We start from the raw sequence: 24,324 nt of genomic DNA on the forward strand, positions 1-24,324 counted from the left end.
ACAATCACAGAGTATTACCCCAGTAGCTTTTGTACCTTATTTCTGAGATTGTGTGTGTATATATTTCTAGGGCTCTATTTTAACAATCTAAGCGCGTTGTCTCAAGCGCACGGCGCCCTGTCTAAACGGGTGTGTTAGATTCCACTTTTGCAATTTTTTGCTGGGGAAATGGTTTGTGCGGCAAACGCACAGTCTAAAAGAGTTCTTCCTATTCTCGTAATGAGTAATGGGTGTGTTTTGGACGTAATGTGCAATAAGCCAATGAGAGTCTCATCCCCTTTAAAAGCCAGTTATTTGTATTGAAATTGTTCTTTTTTTGGTATTAAAAACTTAATAGTCTCTTTTTTCAGTCATGGAAGCAAAATTAGCAGGCTTTTAATGTATAGCCCACATGATCAGTGTAATCTCAAATAATAATATGCAAGAAAAGGTTTGTACTCTAAAAATACTTTATTTGTAACAAACAGGAGATAAAGAATTTACAAATGTGTGCGGATCATTTGATTGTTTGATTTTAATTCAATTTGATAATTTGATTGATTTACGTGTAACTTAATTCTGAAGTTGTCAGTAATTCTTAACATAAACATAATATACTGTACCTGATCATAAATATGCATTCAGGATTAAGACTGAAATTAGAGGTTGATGCTTATGCTAAAGTTGCAATGGAAAATACCTTAGTAAAGGTGGGAGAATACCTCAGTTTAAGTTAGACAGAAAATACCTCAAATTGGACTATCTCAGACCTGAATGGAGAAACCTGGGAAGGAGGGGAAGGAGTAGGAGTAGCCTTAGTTTAAGTAATACATCAGCATTTTTATACTGTATTTCTGTTATAACCTGTCACAATAAAAATAACTGTTGTTAAATTATGATCAGCAGTATTATTAATTGTTTACAACTGGAGTCAGATTACAATTATCCAATGCAAATTCTAATAAATTAAACTAAATTCTAATAAACTAAGATAATCTGTTACAGAAGCGCTAAGGAAAGAAACACAAAATTCCTTCACAATGCCATTGGATACTGTCGTTGGGCCATTGGGTGGTTCCATACACTAAAACCACCAAATTTTCCACATGAGCGTGCAAATTTATAACAATGCCTGCAAAAGAGTGTCTGATACCAGGCACTGTTGCGCTTTTCAACCACATGGGGGAGCTGTAAGTCATTTTTACATGGAAACTACATAGTGTTGCTTTAAGTCAGTGCTGTTTATTAAACCTTTTCATTTTAAAATTTGTTGTTTAGTTTTGATTTAATGCTAATACTTAAACACTACATATTGCAATACAATATATTTATATTCTAGCAATGCTCTCCCACATATTTTGCTATCATAACTGCACTTATTTCCGTTATTGGTCTAAAGCTGTCGAAATCAAAATCAGTTAAAATCAAGAAGGCTTCGTGGCCCATGAGATAATTTTACTTCAGTACATTGGACAGCGCCCAATGCTACAAGCAGACGTTTGTAGTTTGTGGGTAATTTCTGACAGATAAAAAATATATGTAGTTATAATTTCTGAGTGATCCATTAGTACCTTGCAGACATTTACAGTTGTGGGCAAAAATATTGGCACCCTTGGTAAATATGAGCAAAGAAAGCTAGGAAAATAAATCTGCATTGTTTCTTCTTTATATATGTTATTTTTAAAATTCACCAAAATCCAATGTTTTATTGATGAAAAATATTTTAAAAATGGTGGTAATCACTTTATAAAAAAAAGTTTTTCTTAAACAATGTTGGCCACAATTATTATCACTCATTCATTTAATACTATTTGCTACCTCCATTTGCAAGAATAACAACTGAATAATTTAATGTTAGATGATCTTAGATCATTCCTCCATACAGATTTTTTTCCAGACCCTTTAAATGTTGGTGCTTTCTCCTTTTCAGTTGACTCCAGTCATTTTCTGTATGGTTCAGGTCAGGGAACTGGGATGGCTGTGGCAGAACCTTTATTTTGTGCTTAGTGCCCCTAACCCTACCTTAACCCTTTTTTATGTTTGTTTTGAATCAATTTCTTGATAGAAGATTTAACCACATCCCAACAACATACTTGTGTCTCTGTTTTTTCTGTACTACCTTCAACTGGACTGAGATAAAACTACACCCAAAATCAGTGTTTTAGGTTTACAGTGTCTGATACTGTATAAATGCAAGATTAGGTTTACATTAATGTAGATTTTTCACTAGGATACCTTTGTTTATGTTTTGGGCATGCACAGTCCAAATTTAGCAAGGCAGTTCAACAGTAGTTTCAGCTTCTGGCCACTGGAGGGCAGTCTTTGTATGGTTGAAGATGAACATGATAGATAAATAGATAGATTGAGAATCTTGAGAAAGAATATTGACTTGTACAACTATGGCAACAGTACGAGTGCTTTATAATGGGTCATGCAAATATTATCAGAACATTTGTTTTTTTTCCTCAAGTCAGGTTTGATCTTGTGTTTCTGTAAGATCTCGTGTCATTGAGAAATTGTTACTACAGTCATCAGTTGTGTTTTCTTGTTGTCTGGTCGAATCATCTTGTGTGCATTACGAGTATTCTGTTGTAAAAACTGTCCTTATGTGTGTCCCATTGACTTAAAATTGGTTAAGAATCATCCAGTCTGTCCCAGGCCTAAGAGATGTGAGATGAGAATTTGATGACTTGCTTAAAAGTAAGTGTGAAATGTTGAATTTCGTAAGTGGTCTAAATAAAACCTTGTGGGTTTCCTGTTTTGACATGTTTAGATTTCATTGCCTTACAACTTTTCCATGTGACAGACTATATAAAAAAGAAGCCTCCAGAAATATTTTGATTTAATGGACCAGTTTCTTTTCAAACAGTAGAAAATGTGTAAAAGTCTAAGATTGGTTTAGACATGTGAAATGTAAAGCATACATTTTATTAATTAAATCTGCTTATCTGCCTGTTGGAATCAATCACAGTGATAGTAAATGGTACAAATAAGTCATACACAAAAGTTGTAAGTACACAACCTTCATGTGTGTCTAAAGGTTTAATACTTATCATTGTCATCATTTGTGAAGCTATGAAAAGCACAACAGAGCCGAACCAGAATAAAACTGCAGAATAGGACACTGGGGATTGGTTGATACACCTCTCACTTTTCAAATGTCAAACTTAATTTTCCATTGGCGTGAACCAATCAGATGAGAGTTTATATCTGCATCACCACAGTCAGTTATTCACACTCACTCGCTGAGATGAAGACATCAAAAGTTACCGCACTTTTATGTAAGACAAATTATACTTCTTCATCATTAATTCTATTTATTTGTTTATTTTTTATCATTGTACCAGATACTTTTTCAACTGAAATTTAATTATGATTAGTTGTGTACAGTAGGTAAATATTTTAAGCAATATTATTGTTTTAATTCATTTTCTTATTGCTTTTGCAGATGTTTTATTGTTCAGTCAGATCTATGGAGCAGATATCGAGATGAAGGTCAGACCAGGAGACAACATCACTCTTCACTGCGACCGTCCTATAACTCATGGTTTAGGCATTGTGTGGATAAAAAACAGTTCTTATGAAAATCAACCTTCTCTCATAATAGATTACTGGAAATCGCATTTAGAGACCTTCAGACGTTTTAGTTTTCCTAAAAACTCCAACATTAATTCTTTTGATCTACACATTACTAACATTACATTCTTTGATCTGGGACTTTACTACTGTGCTGAATATGACAAAAAGTTCAAAGACGACGAAAAAGACATGTACCCATTTGAAGTGTACTATTATGGAAACCAAACAACTCGTCTTTCTCTTGATGGTATGAAAGCGATTTTGACAATTATTTGTAATTGTATTCTTTAAATTCTTGTAAACTTTCTCAAACAAGAAGTAATGGTAACAGAACAGTAACATTTAATGTTATGTTTGTTTTTTTGACTCAGTAACTTCATGTTCTGGACCCTTCACCACCGTCTCTCCTCCTCCTGTATCAGACTGTTTCCTCTGCTGGATGCTGCTGGTCAGTGTTTGTGTTGTGTGTTTTCTCCTCTGCTTCATCTGTATGTACTGCTTCTGTCAGAGGAAATCTACAGGTATATATACATACTGTTTTCCTTGCCATCAATTTAACTTTGATACTGTACACTGTCAGAAATAGATGCTAGGACAGTACCATTTAAAAGGTCCTTACCATTTTGGTACCAATATGTACCTTTGTGGTACTAATATATCTCTGAGGTACTAAAATTAACCCTTTAGTTGCAAAGGTGTGCTTTTTAAAGGGTACCGCCCAAGTGACAGCTATAGGCACCATTTTTGACCATGTTTTCTGTCAATTTCCCTTTCGAAAATTAACCATTGTTTTACTACAGTTAAAACAAAAAAATGGTTACTGTAGTAAAACCACGGTAACCACAAAATAACCATGGTTAATTTTCGTAAGGGTTAGCTCAGCAGAGTCGATTGTCATGCAACTTTTATTTGCAAAATACATTTAAAAAATTGGTGTTTTAATTTCAGATGCTGGAACTATTAACAGAGAAAAAATAAAAAGTAGAAATACTTGTAAGGTATGAACAACCCAAACACGCTCATATTTAAGTACCACAATGAAAATTGCAGACTCTAGACATTACAGTATTACCGACAGCTGTTTGCCAGTAACTTACTGTAGATTTAAATGTATTTTATTTACTTGCAACAGTTTGTTTAATAAACATTAAACATTTGGAAGACTTTATCTTTACAGAATAAAACTAAAATAACAAAGCATTCTGGGAACCAAAAACAGAAAAATGTTGATAAGGATTGATATTTTTATGTAAAACAAAACTTGTTAATATTTAAAATTAATTTACCTTTGAACAAACCATTGCCAGTAAACAACATAAATTTAAATCTACAGTAAGTTACTGGCAAACAGCTACATAAATACACCAAATATTTTACTGTGATAAACAACATCAACAATATAGCTTTTAGTCTAAATGCATAACCAAAGTGCTTTAGAATTAAAATCATTTGTATTTCAGGGTAATGATGATGAAGAGGTGTCTTATGCTTCATTGGATGTGAAAACCAGAAGACAGAAACAACTGAAGAAGAAACAACAGCAGAGTTCAGACTTCAGTATTTATGCTCCGGTCAAAACAGACACAGTACAGAACTTCTGATGAGGATTCTGATGAACTTTCTGATGGTTAGAAAAGATCCAGGTGCCGTTATATTTTAAACCTTGTGACTGAAGGACTATTTCATGTATACATTTAAAACAAAGCCATACAGATACTGTACAGTACAGTCGAAATTATTTTACTTTAGCTGGCATAATACAACACACGATTGGTCCTCAGTGTCTGTGTGGAGGTGTTTTTTATTTTTAGTGTATGGTTTTGTGTGTCACTGGCCTTTGTTAAAGCAAATCATTATGACATGAATAACAGGATGTTATATAGAGTTACCTGTGTGCAGTACACTGTAAAAAAGTTCTGTAGAAATGACAGTATTACCGGCTATTACTGGCAACTAGCTGCCACTAACTTACTGTAGATTTTACATTTATGTTATTTACTGGCAACAGTTTGTTCAAAGTTAAAAGAACATGAAACATTTTCAGTCTTTATCTTCTACAGTAAGTTACTGGCAACCAGCTGCATAATTACAGCAATTTTTTACAGTGATAGTATCGTATTTTTTTCTTCTAGATATAAAGTTAGGAACATTTATTAGATAATTTTTAACAATAATTTTTTTTTACAAAAATATTGAGAGGTTGAACGCCTTCTGGGCCTGTTGAAAGGTCAAGATTTTGGTGAATGTAAGATCAACCACTTAAATTATTTTTATTAATATAAGTATATCCTTTTCATTCTTTTTCCTGCAATGCCTCAGAAATCTTTAAATGTGTTTTTTTACATCATTTCACAAGCCGTGTTGTTTGGGCAGGGGTCTTTCATTTTCAGTCATATAGACAATCTTAACCACAAATGTTTCCACTGAAGTTCAGCTCATAATGTACAAGACAGAAATAGACTTGAAATTGTGTGCGCTTGTTTATATGTATGTGGTCAGTTTGTGGTAGAGTTGGTTTGTATGCATGATGTGTCTGCAGCTTTCCTGTACACTCTCACATTTTCTCAGAAATGAGACCAACTGTGTGTATCTGCCTATAGGGCTCAGGTCATTGCAGTGTAACCACAGTTAAGGTTAAAACACAATATGATACAGTAAAGGTTAATCCACAAGGACTGTACAACTTCACAAATTAAATGCGTCTGCAAAGTTACTCAGTTTATAATAAATTTTTATTTTTCCTGTCACATGCACATTTTTGTTTATACAATGGCTGGGTTATTTTTGACCCATAATGGGTATACTGGACAGAACACGTGCTGGGTTAAAAATTACCCAATGTTGGGTTGTTGTTATGCAACCATGGGGTATAATAACCCAGCAGTTGGATTAAAATGACACAGCATTGGGTCAATTTTAACCCAGCATGTGTTCTGTCCAATATTTACCCATTATGGGTCAAAATTAACCCAGCCATTTTTAGAGTGTATAATGGGTAGTCAGGGACTAGATTGAAATTTGAAATATGATAATTTTCCAAATCTAAAAGTGACAGAATTAGTCAATGTGGATCGTTTTAGATGTGCTTTGTAACATTTTTAGAATATAGAAAATCTATTAAAAATAAATAAATAACAGCAAATAAATATGTGATGATGTGTGTTAGAACCCAATTTATTCAATATCCCCATCGCAGTATAACAAAGTGGTGATTTAGTGCCTTCTGCATTGAGACAGATGAATCACTGAGGGTCGGCCCATGGCACAGGACACAGCGCCTCAAAGGGTCTGTTTGTTGGAAGTGCACCCTCTCATGAACATTGTGCGCCCCTATTCCCATATTGCAAATGCCAAATAACATTCGCTTAGCTTTGGTCTGATATGGTTACAATAATCTTAATTTGACATTAACCAAATTACAGCATGTCATGTTAGGCTTAATTTAACATAGCATCCATCGTGATTTAATTAATTAATCACATTAATGAACAGTTACCTCCACATATTAGCTTTGTGCATAGCTTTAGCCCTAATTAAAAGATTAATGTTTATCAAAAGGTCAAAATTACAAGTGAACAACTGTTCATGTCAGCCATTGATGTTTATATTATTTTGAAATGCCTTTACTGGTGACAATGTGATCGGTATTTATCTAGTTTTATAAATACAAGTTACTGTTGATATGTTGTATTTACTGGTACGGTGACTATACCTTTAAGGTACCAAATATCTCTGAGGTTCTAATATGAACCTTTTTGATCCAAAGCTGTACTTTTTTAAAAGGGTATTGCCCCAGTGAAAGCTATAGGGAACATATTTGATTATTTTTCATCTGACAGTGTACAGGTACCTTATAAAGAGATCCCATTCATTAGTGTACAGAAGCGCTTCAACAAACTTAAATACATAGGCACACTGGGTGTCTTTGCAGCATCTGCGCAGACAGAGCACTCTGCAGCCCGAGCTACTTTCACCTGAGCATTTAGACATTTAGTTATTTTCAATATGAACATGTGAAACATAAAAAAATGCAAAAAAAAATTTATTTAATACTGTAAGCTTGTTGTGGATATAGTGATTTATAAGCTTCTCAAATGGTAACAAATGATAACTTTCTCTTCAAATAAATGAATAATCAAATTAATTATTTTTCTCTACCAGTGTGGCCACTGTCTATGTATTTATTATGTCTATGGGTGAAATAACAATAGGTATAGCAACAGAACTGCAGATATTGTTGGATTATTTAATTTTTTTAGTCAAACCTGTATAATTTTACTTGTACAATTAGCAATTTACACAACGTTTACACTGTGTAGGCAGAAGAGAAGCCACCTTTAGCCTGAACTAGCCCAATTTTATTTACTAAGATCCCATATATTTTTTCTTCCAAGTTGCCCCTAAATACTTTAACCTTTATGAGTGTTTTGGCGACCCCTTTTGGAAACTCTTATATAGAAGAAATTCAGCACAATGGACAGCGCCCAATGTAAAATACAAGCAGACATTTGGATGTGCAATAAAGGGTCTTTAGAGCAATGTACTTGCAAAGCAAGTGGAAAAAGAGAATTTTCAGTCACAGTAGTGTTACGTTTATTTTATATGCCAACACTTAGACGTAGGGTATTGTAATAACTACTTGAGTGTTTCATATTTGCTTATGTGCAGTGCATTTCAGGAAGTCCGTTCAATAGTTTCAGCTTCAACCACCGGGGGGCACAGGGGGGGTATCCAAACCATTGCAACAGTTTACAAAATGTTTATACAGAGGTCAAACAAAATACAAGGGAAACTGCTCTTCCAAATAATATTCATTACTGGAACCAAACTGAGATCTTTCCTTGCTGTTGATTCAATACCACGCATCTTTTCGTGTAATTTTATGTATTGGTTTCTCAATAGTTTTTATTTTTAAACCATTGTCACTTGGAATTAGGCTTAGTCTTGAAGTTTGGGTTAGGATGTCTAAAATATAACAAAGTTCTTCTAAGCCCAATCCAAGCGACAGAGATTTCGCATACAGTTTAGGCATGCAAGATTGGACTTTGGCATATGTTTTGCTCGACTTTTTAACAGCGGGTTATTTATGCCATTGAATGGCTTGCCATTATATCAAATGTCATAAGATTTTTCAATATTTTGTATTTTTAAGATAACTAATGTTGTTCCAGGCAAATACATACACTTATTGGTGTCCAATGATCAACTAAGAGATGTGAGTGAGAGTTTGAAGACATAATAAAAGAGTAAATGTGAAAAGTTTGTAAGTGGTCTGAATGAAAGGCTTGTGGGTTTCCCATACTTACATTAGATTTTGTAAGATTCTGGTAAGCAAGCACTTTTGCTAGATATTCTGATATTCTTTGTAATTTTAACTTTTCATTTTGCATGTTATTCTTGTAAAATATACCTTTCTTGGATTTCTCAAATTTTGTTGTTTATTCATATTTGTCATAAGTTTTGTCTTCTGGACTTTTTTGCATGATTTTTACATGTTTTTGTATGTATTATTGCATGTATAATTGTATGATCTTGTTTTTGGGGGGTCCCAATGGCGTCTAAATGGCTAGAAACGGCCCTGCATACCAATATAATCTCAAAGGAACTAGGCAACAACAAATCACATTTTGAATTTCTGAACTGCCCTCTAGTGGACTGAGATGAAACTACAGACAAAATCTAAAATGCAGCTTCGGCCACTGGGAGGCACTTCAAAGAATTTGATCTGTTGTTGCTGCTTTTTGTGTGACTCACAAAATATACTTTAACTGCTAACATAACTCTCTAACTATGCCACAAGTTTATGTAGTGAAATTTTATCACATTGTTTAGTGTCTGCTGGCTTTCACAGACGGCAAGCAAAATACAGTATTCAATATAAAGTAGGCAGACATTTATTTTTGTGACTGATCTAAGATCTGTACTTAATAATAATGTGTATGGAGCATGTATATGACTGTATTTTGTACTTGTGTTTATACATTAGTTCTTATTAATAAGGTCTGTGTACAGATGTTTTAAACAAATCTCTGAAGCTGAAATAAATGGATGTTGATGTGAATTCTTAAAACTTTTGCTAGTAAATCACGGCTAATATAAATTTTTATAAAATTAAAAATATATTTTTGAAATATAAAAGTGTATAAAGAACATATTCCAAACAGATACTTGCCTTATCTAATTAAATTACTTTAAATTTGATGCAATATAACATACTGATTAAATAATAAAAAAAAACTATTTTGAGAATTTTAGACTGCTTGGTGAAATACATACACTCAATAATTTGATGATGTGATACATTGAAATGTTTGAGGGTTTCCTTTTTTTCTTTTTTTTTTTTTTTTTTTGCAGTGCAGCTTTGCAGTTTGAAGCCCCTATAACAAAACAAACAAGCTCATACATTATTAACATTCATTTAGTCAAACAGTTTCTTAAAAACAGTGAGAAAAATTGTGACGGTCATGTGAACGTTTCTCAACTTATCATGCTTATGTGATTTGATTTCTTTACCGATGTTGGATTTAAACATACAGTGATATAAAACATATCAAGCTTAAATATAAGTTTTATTTTGACTTTTTTGTGTGTCTGCTGGTCAAAAGTTATCATTTAAATAAAAACCAAAAAAGCAGAAACACATCCAGACAGGAACGCAGCTGTTCATAAGGACACTGGTGATTGGCTGATAAACCTCTGACACCTCAAATCTCCAACAAAGTTCTTTTCTATTGCTTGAACCAATCAGATGAGAGCTGATATCTGCATCATCAGAGTCAGTTATTCACACTCGCTCGCTGAGATGGAGAGATCAAGAGTTACCGCACTTATATGTAAGACAAATTATACTTTTCTTCTCATGTTATTTATTTTAATACTTTAAGCAAGCTGTTGTTTTAACAGAAATATATGATTAGATTTGTACTGATGTGACACAAGTCCACTTTTAAACATTTTATTATTTTTTTCTATGCTCTTGTAGATGTTTTATTGTTCAGTCAGACAATAATCTATGGAGTAGAAATTGAGATGAAGGTCAGACCAGGAGACAACATCACTCTTCACTGTGACTGTCCTTTAACTCATGGTTACATTGCATGGATAAGAAACTGCTCTCATGAACATCAACCCTCTCTCATAATTGATTATATGACGATTACTGAAGAAATCATGCCACGGTTTAGCTTTCCTAAAAACCCCAACATTAAATCTTTTGATCTACATATTACTAACATTACAGTCTCTGATCTGGGACTTTACTACTGTGCTGAACAAGAGAAAAAAATCAATGATGGCACTTACTCTACTGTGTACTATTATGGAAATCAAACAACACGTCTTTCTCTTGCAGGTAAAAAAAGCAGTTTTGACAGATTTTCTGATGTTCTTTGTCATTTTTACATTTTTTATTTAGCATTTGTTATGCTTGTAAGTTGTTGAAAAATAATTATTTATTAATATTTATCATGTTTTTTGTTTTGAAGAAGGACCCTTCACCACCGTCTCTCCTCCTTCTCCTGTATCAGATTGTTTTCTCCCCTGGATGCTGTTGGTCAGTGTTTGTGTTGTGTGTTTTCTCATCTGCTTCATCTGTGTGTACTGCCTTTGTCAGAGGAAAACTGCAGGTATAAATGTACTTTTCTTTGTTACTGTCATTTGGTTGCATTGTAGATTTTCTCACTGGAACGTATTTTCACACTTTGTGGATCTTTTAGGTTATGAGAGTGCAAAGATGCTCACAGTAAATGTTATGAAGGTATTTCTATCATTACCATTAACCTTAAATGTTTATCATGTCAAAAATGTAAGTGTGGTTAAACAAATATACTTTATTCACTTCAGATGAATTCGACAGAGAAACATCAATGTGAGATGAGTAAGACTGGAAAGTTCTGCCATCATTCTGAAGTCACTTATAGACTCCTGCCATCTGTAAATCGCTATGAAAAGATGTGAATCTCTCTGATCAGTTTATGTAAACTCAGCTTTTGCCAGCAGAAACTGCTACTGCACTTGATTTGTTATCACTATGAACTTTATCAGTTATACATCAACCACATTTTGGTACAAATTTATAAATTACCAAACACGCAAGCAATACACTGTAGACAACTTATTTACATATTTTGTGAATTGCCAAAAAATGTGTTCATTTACTTTGTGTGTTTAAATAAAGTTCATAACTTGTACAGTATTTCCATAAAAGTCCATTTGAGTCTCTAGGTCATCCAAAGCTATGTTCAGGCTATAAATTGTGTTTTAATAATATTAGAATTAATATTTGATGAGATGAAGTCAAAGTCGTTTGAATAAACTTTCTGAAGAACAGGATGATATTTGTTGTATTTTTAGCTTGAAAATGTTTAATAAGCACACACACGCACACACACACACGCACATGCACACACACACAGACACACACAATGGACATGGTGCCTATAGTTCAGTGTCTCTCAGAACCTAAATGGCAGATAACATCAAGTTGTATAGCACATACACTTTGTCATTATTGTTCATTTAATAGTGGAGGTTGACGGTTTAAACAAAACAACAATTGGATGAAGTGCAGCATAAACCGTTCTGAGCCATCTGCTCTTCTTGCATTTGAATGCATTTTAACCAACACACAAACTAGACCAGGTAATGTGATACAACAGTGAATGTAAAACATTTAAATTGTATCTTTTTTTTTACTTTATCTCATTAATAAAACATTATATTACATCAAATGTGTGTGTGTGTGTCAGAATAGCTAAAGTAAACATGCTAAGATGGTCTTTATTAATTAAAGTTACTAAAACATAAAATGTAAATCTTTAAAGGCATAAATCTACCTGTAACTTCAAACAACTTTGTAGTTCTGAGAAACAATTTGGACATCTTAAACAGGAAACCACAGCCTTGTGTTTGTTCTTGTGCACTAATAGGTGTTAACTGGTACCTACTTAATGCACAAAAATGCAGTGGAAGATTTTGTGGTTATAAGCAATAGGTTCACACCCAGACTCAAAGCAACACATTTCACATGCAACTCACATTCTTGTATACTTTAGAATAGAAGTGAACATCAGAGTTAGCATAATATAGTATTATAACATTATTAATTAATATTTTTTATTTATACATTCCATTTAATATTTACCAGAAACTTTTCCTGCATTTTTAAGTAAGACGTGTTTTCGCCAAAGTACTGTTTTGAAAAAAAGTTGATTATTTTGCAAGTTTACACAGATGTGGACACAGAAAATTATAAGATAGCCAGACATGCCTCTTGTTCATTTGCTTAATTACCTACAGTTATTTATCTTTTGGCATAGATTAGTAAAATCACAATAAGGCTTGGTGACACCTAATAGATTTTTTTGGTGACCTCTATTGGAAACTTTTGTTTAGGATCAGTAGAAAATCAGCACATTGGACAGCCCCAAATATATTTGAACATGATATTCAAATTTAAATGATTTTACCTTATAAGCTATCTTACAGTAGGTTTATTCGTAAATATCCGAGGATTTCTACAAAGCACGTCCTGAAAACTAACATAATTGTTAAAGTGACACTTTTTTTGAAAATATGCTCATTTTCCAGCTCCCCTAGAGTAAAACATTTGATTCTTACCGTTTTGAAATCCATTCAGCTGATCTCTGGGTCTGGCGCTACCACTTTTAGCATAGCTTAGCATAATCCATTGAATCTGATTAGACCATTAGCATCACGCTAAAAAATAACCAAAGAGTTAACCAAAGAGTTAACCAAGTTTTAAATGTTTTCTATTTAAAACTTGGTTTTAAATAGAATATATTTAAAACTTGACTCTTCTGTAGTTACATCGTGTACTAAGACCGACAGAAAATTAAAAGCTGTGATTTTCTAGGCAGATATGGATACTCTCAAACTGGCGTAATAATCAGTGACTTTGTAACATGGCTGCAGCAGGCGTAGTGATATTACGCACTGCCCGAAAATAGTCCCCTTGGTTACTTTCAATGCCAGATGAGTCTATTTTCGGGCAGTGCGCATTATCACTACGCCTGCTGCAGCCATGTTACTAACATAGCCAAAAACTAACATAGCCTCATAGAAACTCGGCAACAGCAAGTTGTACTTTTGGTCTCTGTTCTGAAATTCTGAGCTTCACTCATAGTGGACTGAGATGAAACTACACCAAAAATCTGCCTTGCTGTGTCCTACATCACAACCCATTTAAATGAAGGCAGTAAGTCTAAGTAGTGTTAGGTTCACAGTATATGCTAAATGTTAGAAGAATATTAAATCAAGGTTCTTAGGATAACATTAGAGTTATGTTTGCTCATGTTTTGAGCTTACGCAGTGCAGTGTATAGCCAGTTTGACAGTAGTTTCAGCTTTGGCCACTGGAGGGCAGTCAGGAAATTTTGAAAGCACAAAACTGACCTGCTGTTGCTGATTCACAAGCACACACACACATTCTGTTCCCAATCGTTGTAAATCACTTAATGATTTATTGACCTTCACATCTGCAATGCCAAATTATACTCTAATAGTTTACAAAGCTCTCTGTTTATGTCACAAGTGAGAATTTCATCACAGTGGTCAATGCCAAGTGACAATCACAGAGGCCAAACAAGATATAGTATAATATAAAGTACTTTTCCAAATAATATTAAAGGTGCAGTGTGTAAATTTTAGCGGCATCTTGTGGTAAGGTTGTGAATTGCAACCAACGGCTCAGTCCACTGCTCAGCTCTTGCTTTTGAAACACATAGAGAAGCTACGGTAGTCGCCACCGGACAAACATGTCATTGTTGGAGACAACTTAGTAAAAAAAGTTTGTCCGTTAAGGGCTTCTGTAGAAACATGGCTGCACAAAATGGCGGCTTCCATGTAAGGGGACCCTCTGTGTATGTAGATAAAAACGTCTCATTCTAAGGCAATAAACACATAATGGTTCATTATAAAAAGGTCTTTATACAGCCCTGATAATATAGTTTTGTATATTATTTAGCATTTCTGTCAAGAGATTCTTCTAAAAATTACACACTGCACCTTTAAATATTGCCACTGATCACAGATCTTACAGTTATCCTTACCTGAATGAAACATTATGTATATTTGTTATGTAGTTAAGATCTCAGTAATAGACTTTGGTTTGATGTAAAGATGTCAGTTGTGAATGGGTGTTGATGTGAATTGTTTTAAAAAAAATCCATGTGTACTAGTTGTGATATTTTTATGAGATGTTTCAAACAAAAATCCTGCCTAATCTAATTATATGTATGTAAACAGTATAATATATACAATGAACAAAAAGTCAAATAAATAAAATAACAATAATAATAATAATAATAATAATAATAATAATAAACCACATAACTATTTTAAGCATTTTAAACTGCTCCAGTGAACACCCAACACCCACAAAGGCTAATGGAAACTTTTGTTCTTGGTGGCCTCTAAACAACTAAGAGATATGAGGTGAGAAATTAATGACGTGACTAAATGTGTTGAGCTTTGTAAGTGGTCCGAATGAAATGTTTGTGGTTTTCCTGTTTTGCATGCTTAGATTTTGTGGCAGTGCAGCTTTGTAGTTTCATACATATTTGTACTGGCACACTGTCAAAAAAAATTAGCCTATGAAGCTGTCACTGGGGTGGAACCCTAAAAAAAGATATGGATATGTACCATTTAGGTGTAGATGTAATTTTGAGGTACTAATATGCACCCTTTTGATACAAACGTGTTCTTTTTAAAAGGGTACAGTGACAGCTTTTGTACCTTTTTTTGAGAGTGTATAACATAACAAAACAAAGAGACTCATTAATTAAGTTCCTTCAGATTAACTTTGACTAAACGGAACATTTTCTTTCCAAACAGGAGAAAATTTTGTCACCTTATGCTTGTATGAAGCTACATTTTGTCTTTCGTGTGTGTCTGCTGGTCAAAGGTTTTAAAACCTGTTTTATAAACCAATGAAAAGCAGAAACACGGCCAAACAGTACAAAACTTCATAAGGACACTGGTGATTGGCTGATAAATCTCTCACACTTCAAATGTCCAAAGCAGTTTAATTTTCCATTGGCGTGAACCAATCAGATGAGAGCTGATATCTGCATCACCAGAGTCAGTTATTCACACTCACTCGCTGAGATGAAGATATCAAGAGTTACCGCACTTATATGTAAGACTAATTATATTTTTCATCTGTTATTATTTATAGGAATAATGTAAAAATATAAATATGAGTTAAATAAATAATAGTTTTGTATTGGTATTACAAAAGTTCACGTTTACCTTTCATTTTCTTCCTGCTTTTGTAGATGTTTTATTGTTCAGTCACACATTAATCTTTGGAGCAGAAGTTGAGATGAAGGTCAGACCAGGAGACAACATCACTCTTTACTGTGACTGTCCTTTAATTCATGGTTACTACACTGTATGGATAAGAAACTGCTCTCATGAACACCAACCCTCTCTCATAATAGATTATATGACGATACAGAGAAAAACCAACCCACGTTTTAGCTTTCTTCAAAACCCCAACATTAAATGTTTAGATCTACATATTACCAACATCACAGTCTCTGATATGGGACTGTATTCCTGTGCTGATGAAAAGGTAAATGTAGATATTACCTCATCTGATGTGTACTATTATGGAAACCAAACAACACGTCTTTCCCTTGCTGGTAAGAAAGCAATTTAGACAGATTTTCTAAACGTCTTTTTCATTTTTACTTATATTTTTGCGTTGTGTTATTCTTGATAAGTTTACCTTTCCCAGAGAAAAAAAATATTGTAGATGAACAAATTAATTCTTTATTAATATTTATAATGATGTTTGAATTTATTTTTTGTTTTGAAGAAGTGTCTCCTGGATCCTTCACCACTGTCTCTCCTCCTCCTCCTGTATCAGACTGTTTCCACTGCTGGATGCTGCTGGTCAGTGTTTGTGTTGTGTGTTTTCTCATCTGCTTCATCTGTGTCTACTGCTTCTTTCAAAGGAAATCTACAGGTACTTCTTAATACGTTTTCTTTCTTTGTCATAATTATGTAGACCATTGGCCTTTGGCAAATTTGCTATGGTGATATTTGTATAAACCAATTGTTTTGAAGAAAGTGGTGTTCTTATTTTAACAACTCATTTCAGATGGTGTAACTGATCACAAGGAAAAGATAGAAAGTAGAAATACTTCTGAGGTATGAACAACACAAACAAGCTCATTGTTTCCTACTCCATTAAAGACTTGATAGTGAAAGCATAATTTGTAAGAAATATCTATATTTGAATATATAAACAAATCACTTGACACAATTGATTCAGAATGAGTATTAGTTTCTAATGTAATTCTGTGTATATTTCAGGTTGATGGTGAAGAGGTGTGTTATGCTTCCTTGGACGTAAAAGCCAGAAGACAGAAACGACCCAAGAAGAATCAACAGCAGAGTTCAGACTTCAGTATTTATGCTCTGGTCAGAACAGACACAGTACAAAACTTCTGATGAGGATTAAGATGAACTTTATGATGGTTAGAAAAGATCTAGGTGCCGTTATCATTCACAAATTTTGAAAATTATTTTATGTCTACATATAAAAAATCATTGCAATTTAAAGAGTGTCCAAGTTTAACTCTAATAATCATGATAATTCTGCTAAATATTTTGCATTTTTTGCAGTGGTTCATAGTAATGTATTTATATTTCTCTTAAATAAAGGACTGGTCATTTTTTTGAGAGATGTAAGCATTCGGGGCCTGCTAAGTATAGCTCAAGTATATGTTATGTGTTAGTTAAATGTGTTTAAAAGTTAGATAAAAGTGTTTGAATGTAAATCTTAAAAAATCTTCTTCAAACGTGTTACTTTTCAGTGTTTTTTTACTTGGAGGAAGGATCTTCCATTTACCAGACAATATTAACCACAAATGTTTCCACTCAAGTTCAGCACATATGAAACAAAAATAGACACGAAGATGTGTGTGAAGGTGTAAATGCTTGCTTATGTGGTCAGTTTGTTGTGCATTTCATTTGTACGCATTCATCACCTTTACTTGCTGTTTGATACACACAACATTTACATTTAGGAGCAGACACTTTTATTTAAAGCAACTTACACAGATTAGGAAACAATAAAACGATTTGTCATATTGCCTACTCAATGTTTCAGACCATTTAAATAGATAATTCACCCAACATTTGTTTTTCATACTATTCAAGTCAATGAGTACCATCAACTGTGTGCTTACCATTATTTATCATAATTTTGTATTTTAAAAAAAGAAACTTATACAGGTGATGACAGAATTTTCATTTTCTTTTATTCAAAACATCTACCTGTTGCCTCTACATTTTTGCTATTTATTGAACTGGATAACCAAGTACAAAGACTAAAGTATAAAAACGGATATTTCTTATTGTCCACGCTGAGTCTTACTTCAGTAGTCACAGTTAATGTTGACGGTTTTAGTTGTTGCCTTAGGGAGACACTCTGGGTTTGCTTTTCTAAAATCTTTATACTGTAAATCTTTACAATGTTTTTAGTTGTAAAGAGGTTCTGTGAATTTTATGTAAAGGTAACGGAGCAAATAAAACATGTCACAAATTAACATGATGTGTTGTGACTTCATTGATTCAACATCCCCATGCATACGCAGTGTAAAATACTCAAGATAAGTAGCAAAGGGGAACCAATAGTTAGAAAGTATCATGATAAGCTGCATTGTGAACGTGGTGAAAGTAAATTCCTCTATAGGTACAAGTCAAAATGTCTTGGCTTGACATTATTTCGTGAAAAATAAATAATTGAACACACATTGACCTCACATTGAGCAGTTAATATCAGGTCCGTGCCTTCCAAATGGTCTGAAACGCCCCCCAGTGGTCAAAGCTGAAATTACTGTTGAACGGCCATCCGGAAAATTAAGCAAATATATTCTTAATCAAACATTTCAGCAAGACTATCAATAATACACTACTAACCTTACATATTAATATAAGCATATAAAATAAACGTAAATGTCTACTGAGACTAAAACTCTCCTATTTCCTTGTTTTTCAAGGAATTTGCTCTAAGGACCCTTCAGTGCCCATCCATTTAAATGAACTTGTAAGGCATGACAGCGTCTTAACACCTGAATGTTGGTTAATAAGATTCTTCGTCCAGAAAACCGCAGATTTTAAGAAATTGCTGTACGAAAATAGGCCTATAGTCAGCTAATAATTATTTGAATGTTCATTATAAAATATATATTTACTTTATTTCTTAAATGTGCTAATGCGTTTCTTTATACGTCCTGAAAATTTAGAAAGTACAAACACATCTTTTTTCATCTGTCAGACAGACTGTACAAATGCCTGCTTGAATTTTACATTGAGCGCTGTCCATTGTGCTGAATTTTTACGGATGCTCTACACGCGAGTTTCCAAAAGGGGTCGCCAAAACTCTCCTAAAGGTTAAACAAGGCAGTTTATAAGAGGGTGCACTTCCAACAAACAAACTCTGTGAGGCGCTGTGCACTCTGTACATCGCCTACCTACACAGTTTGTTGCCATAGTCCGACCCGGAGTGATTTATATGTGTCTCAATGCAGAAGGCACTAAATCACCACATCATGATGCTTGGTGTCTGGTATTTGTTACACTGCACATGGTGATATTGAATAAAGTGAGTTTTTCTTGTTTCATCTTGTTTCATCATCATGATTTTATTTCTCTGTGAAAAGCAATTAATTGGACTGTTAACTTTTGATTTTTTTGTATATTGTACAGATTTTACAAAAGCAAATCTAAAACTGTCCACATTGACTACTTTAACCATTAAAATAAGATCTGTCACTTTCAGATGAGGATATACTTTTTTCATACTTTAAACTTGTACTAATCCTTGACTACCCAGTACAGAAACAAACAAAAATGTGTATGGAACAGGTATTTTTTTAAAAACTGAGTAACTTTGCAGGCACATTTTTTGTAAGTTGTACAGTCCTTGTGGAGTACACTGTAAAAAACAACCTATAGAATTTTCTCAAAAAAATTGTTGTAACAATTTGCACTCACTTTGTTTGAGTAAATTATATCCTATATATTTGATTAAAGAGTACCTAAATTTAATTACTATGATAAACTAAAAAAAATTTGGTAAGGTCTAACTATTTTTTTAATAACTAATTACTTATTAAAAATGAATAACATTAACCCTATTGGTATTAAGCCACAGATCTATTAAATTATTATTAATAATGATAAGCCATTAAGAAACATTACATATTACTTATTCAGAGAGGGTTGAATAAGAAAATAGTCATACACAAGATTGAATAATTTGCTTGCTTTATTGACCAAATAACATTCTGTAAACATTTAAAACTAATTATTGGAAGTACAAAATAACCCCAATACATTTCAAGTGAAATACAACATATCATAGTTTTACATAAAGCTTATTGAACATATTATTTCATAAAAAATAAACCAAAGTCTTCATGAGATGTTAAAAAAAAATTAAAAGCAAGATTCCTAAATACTGTTCTTCACGTTATCATTAGAAAATTAAAGAAGACAATAATATGAGAGGAAAAACTGATCTCATTTACCTCAGTAGACTACCATGCTATATCGATACAAACAAACATTTCAACTTCATTTAAAACTTATTAGGTGCAAAAATACAACTTCATATTATGCTATAACTCACAGTACACGTGCATAAAACATTGAACACAAACAAGAAGTACTTACATTCAATTTTAAGTGATTCAACTTCATATACAAGTCACATAAGTTCAGAGTCCTAATCTTAACTGCATTGTATGTTGTGTTTTAACCTTAACTGTGGTTAAACTGCAATGTCCACCCCTGAGCTCTAAAAGATACGCAGATACACACAGTTGGTTTCATTTCCGAGTAAGTGTGTGAAAGTATACAGGAAAACTGCAGACACAGCATGCATACAAACCAACTCTACCACAAACTGACCACATACATGTAAACAAGCACACACAATGTCACATTTATTTCTGTCTCTTATGAGCTGAACTTCAGTGGAAACATTTGTGGTAAGATTGTCTATATGACTGAAAATGACAGACCCTTCCCCAAAAAACACAGCTTGTGAAATTATGTAAAAGAACACATAACACATTTAAAGATCTCCGAGACATTACAGGAAAAGAGCAAAAAGAATAATTATTTAAAAATGATTTAAGTGGCCGATCTTACATTCACCAATCCAAAAAAAAAAAAATTAATTCATTCTTAATGGACTTCTGGCGACAAGGTAAAAATGTGGCCAAAAAAGCAGCTTTAGATTTTGCAAGCTTGACCTATTCAGCAGGCCCAGAATACTTATATCTCTCGATATTGTAAATTTTTTTATAAATGATCCTAACTACAAGTATTTTACTTTGAAGCATGCTGCACATCCTGTCCAACATCCTGTTATTCATGTCATCATGATTTGCTTCAACAAAGGCGAGTGAAATACAAAACAACACACAAATAAAAAAATGCCACTGTACTTTTGTCCCATATATTATCACAAATACACATTTACATCAGCAGACAGTGAAAGAGGGTCAGATGCCATGGCCCACCACACAAAGTCAGTGAAAGTTTATAAGCGTCAGAGAGAGACACCATTAATACTGGATTCGTCTGTACTGTATTTGTATGAATTTTTAGAGATGAAATAGTTGCTTCAGTCGAACGGTTTTAACGATAATGGCACTTGAAATCCTTATCAGAAGTTCTGTACTGTGTCTGTTTTGACCGGAGCATAAATACTGAAGTCTGAACTCTGCTGTTGTTTCTTCTTGGGTCGTTTTTGTCTTCTGGCTTTTACATTCAAGGAAGCATAACACACATCATCATCATTACCCTGAAATACAAAAAGTAAATCATATGAGGTATTTTGGTTATGCATTTAGAAGTTATATTGCTGATGTTATTTATATGTACAATGTTTAACAACTTTCACTAACAGCGGAAAAACAGGTCTGTAATTTTCACTGTGGTACTTAAACATGAGCGTGTTTGTGTTGTTCATACCTCACAAGTATTTCTACTTTTTATCTTTTCTCTGTTAACAGTTTCACCATCTGAAATGATAACACCATTTTAAAAATGTATTTTGCATATATAAGTCGCATGACAATCAAGTTTCCATTCAGAATCTGCTGAGCTAAATTCTGTGCATTAACAGATAAAATGGTCAAAATGGTCTCTATAGCTGCCATTCGGGGTGTACCCTTTCAAAAAGTACACCATTGCACCTAAACGGTTCATTTTAGTACCAAATCTATACATATCTGTACCGAAATGGTACGTATTAGGACTTTTAAAGGGTACTGTTCCAGTGACAGATTGGGACCATTTTTTCTGACGGTGTACAGTATCAAAGTTAAAATGATGGCAAGGAAAAAAGTATGAATATATACCTGTAGATTTCTTCTGACAGAAGCAGTAAGCACAGATGAAGCAGAGGAGAAAACACACAACACAAACACTGACCAGCAGCATCCAGCAGAGAAAACAGTCTGATACAGGAGGAGGAGAGACGGTGTTGCTGGAGTCTCCAGAACATGAAGTTACTGAATCAGGAAAAACAAACATAACATTAAATGTTAATAAACAACTTTTTTTGTTCTGTTTCCAAATATTTTTGTAAAAACTACAAAAAAGATAGTTTACAGGAATTAAAGGAGTTAAATTACAAGTAATTGTCAAAATTGCTTTCTTACCAGCGAGAGAAAGACGAGTTGTTCGGTTTCCATAATAATAAACATCAGATCGGTATATGCCTTTTTCATCATTATTTAACTTTCTGTCATATTCAGCACAGTAGTACAGTCCCAGATCAAAGACTGTAATGTTAGTAATGTGTAGATCAAAAGAATTAATGTTGGAGCTTTTAGGAAAACTGAAGCGTCTAAATGTCTCTTTCCGATGATCTATTATGAGAGAGGGTTGAAATTCGTAAGAACTGTTTTTCATCCACACAATGCCCAAACCACCAGTTAAAGGACGGTCACAGTGAAGAGTGATGTTGTCTCCTAGTCTGACCTTCATCTCGATATCTGCTCCATAGATCTGACTGAACAATAAAACATCTGCAAAAGCAATAAGACAATTAATAAAAACAATAATATTGCTTAAAATATTTATACAACTAATCACAATTGAATTTCAGTTTAAACAGTAGCTGCTTAAATTATTAAAAATAAATAAATAAACAAAATTAAAAATGAGAAAGTGTAATTTGTCTTACATATAAGTGCAGTAACTCTTGATCTCTTCATCTCAGCGAGTGAGTGTGAATAGCTGACTCTGGTGATGCAGATATCAGCTCTCATCTGATTGGTTCACGCCAATAGAGACAGAGCGCAGTTATGCACATTTGAAAAACACGCCCACCGGGGGGGGGGGGGGGGGGCTGGGATTCAATCCAACTGTCTCCATTGACTTTGTATTGCGAGAGGCCGCCTCCTTGTCATTTCTGGCTTATAACAAAAAACAGAATAATGCCTAAAAGCTGCTGTGTGTACAGCTAACAAGCCAAAGAACCCAGAAATACATTTTTATAAACTGTCGAGCCGTAAAACCCTGCCTTTAAGGTGGAAAAGAGGATGTTTGTTTTATACATTTTTGCAATATTACTTGAAACTGTCTTTACTAAATGATAAAAGACTATTTATTAGGTGCACTGAAAGTAATAATATTAATATACATCATCTGTGCACAAGATAGGGCCTTAAAAACATCAGCCAATTGCTCATGCGGTCATCGCAATCATCATTGGCCCTCTGGCTTGTCAATCACTGCCATTAGGATCCTTGTGAGATACGTGCACGCTCCAGTAACTTTACACAGGCGACGCATGCGGATAGCGCATGAAACTCCGTCTTAAGCTTCGTTTTGTTTTCATCGTCGATCCTGCTTTCCTCCTCGAATTTGCACCATGGAAGAGAAAAAACCCGAAGTAGGACGCAAAAGAAAGCCGCTGGGAATAGGAGAAAATTGTCAGAAGAACGTAACTTAATGTAACCAGAGTCGTTAATGGAGAAACATTTAAACCCTGGAGAGCAATGAAGGAACAGAGAGGTGTCAAGACAGACGCGCAGTTCGCAAAAAGTCTTCTCAACTGGTAACAGTGATTATTCTTTCTTTGTGGATGTAATTATTGTTGTACTGTTATTCAGGTATATTGATGTTGTTATTGTACTGTAGTTGTAAGTCAGTGACCAGTCTGCTACATGCTAGTTGAAATGGGAGTAAGTTAGTGTCGACTGATCTAACATTTTAACGTCTTATGTGTTTATTATCATATAATTTCACAAAATGAATTCACTGACGCGACACAGCATATGCCGGTGGTAAACAAACACTCGTTCGTGCACGAGTTTTGGAAGGCGTTAAATGTGTGAAGGCGGGAGGCTGTTCTTACGCATGTGCTCATTTAAAAAAACTCAGTAACCGTTTTTGGATTCTCGGTCGGTGAAAAACATCCTCTTTTGCGCCTTTAAGGAGAAAAAAAGTGGATCGCCGACTACGTTTCCCCCTAGTGGACACTACTCCATATAACTGAATGTACAAGCCAGAAATTAAGCTTTGTTTTTGCACAGGCCTACTAAAGGGTTAATAGTGCCACATGGTGATCAACAGTAAAAATGACAAATTTGACCTCTTAGAAAAAGGAAAACACACCAACATTCAAAAATGCATGATAAAAAGTGTCATAGCTCTGCAATCAAAAAATGTGGTTATAATGGAAGTCAATGGGGCAAAAACAGCCACTAAC

The 24,324-nt window shown here is 33.9% G+C and overlaps 1 protein-coding gene across 1 annotated transcript; it reads right to left on the reverse strand.

The window, feature by feature from the left end:
• Positions 1-19,878: 19,878 nt before the first annotated feature.
• On the reverse strand, positions 19,879-22,929 carry LOC129445450 (uncharacterized). The gene is made up of 5 exons (XM_073859998.1): positions 22,795-22,929; positions 22,268-22,636; positions 21,965-22,117; positions 21,576-21,625; positions 19,879-21,405 (listed from the first exon to the last, which is right to left on the reverse strand). Exons 1-5 carry the CDS (start codon positions 22,877-22,879, stop codon positions 21,268-21,270), a joined length of 795 nt encoding a protein of 264 aa, XP_073716099.1. The 5' UTR covers positions 22,880-22,929; the 3' UTR covers positions 19,879-21,267.
• Positions 22,930-24,324: the final 1,395 nt, after the last annotated feature.

This window comes from Misgurnus anguillicaudatus, chromosome 3 (assembly GCF_027580225.2).
Source record: "Misgurnus anguillicaudatus chromosome 3, ASM2758022v2, whole genome shotgun sequence".
NCBI classification, from domain to species: Eukaryota; Metazoa; Chordata; class Actinopteri; order Cypriniformes; family Cobitidae; genus Misgurnus; species Misgurnus anguillicaudatus.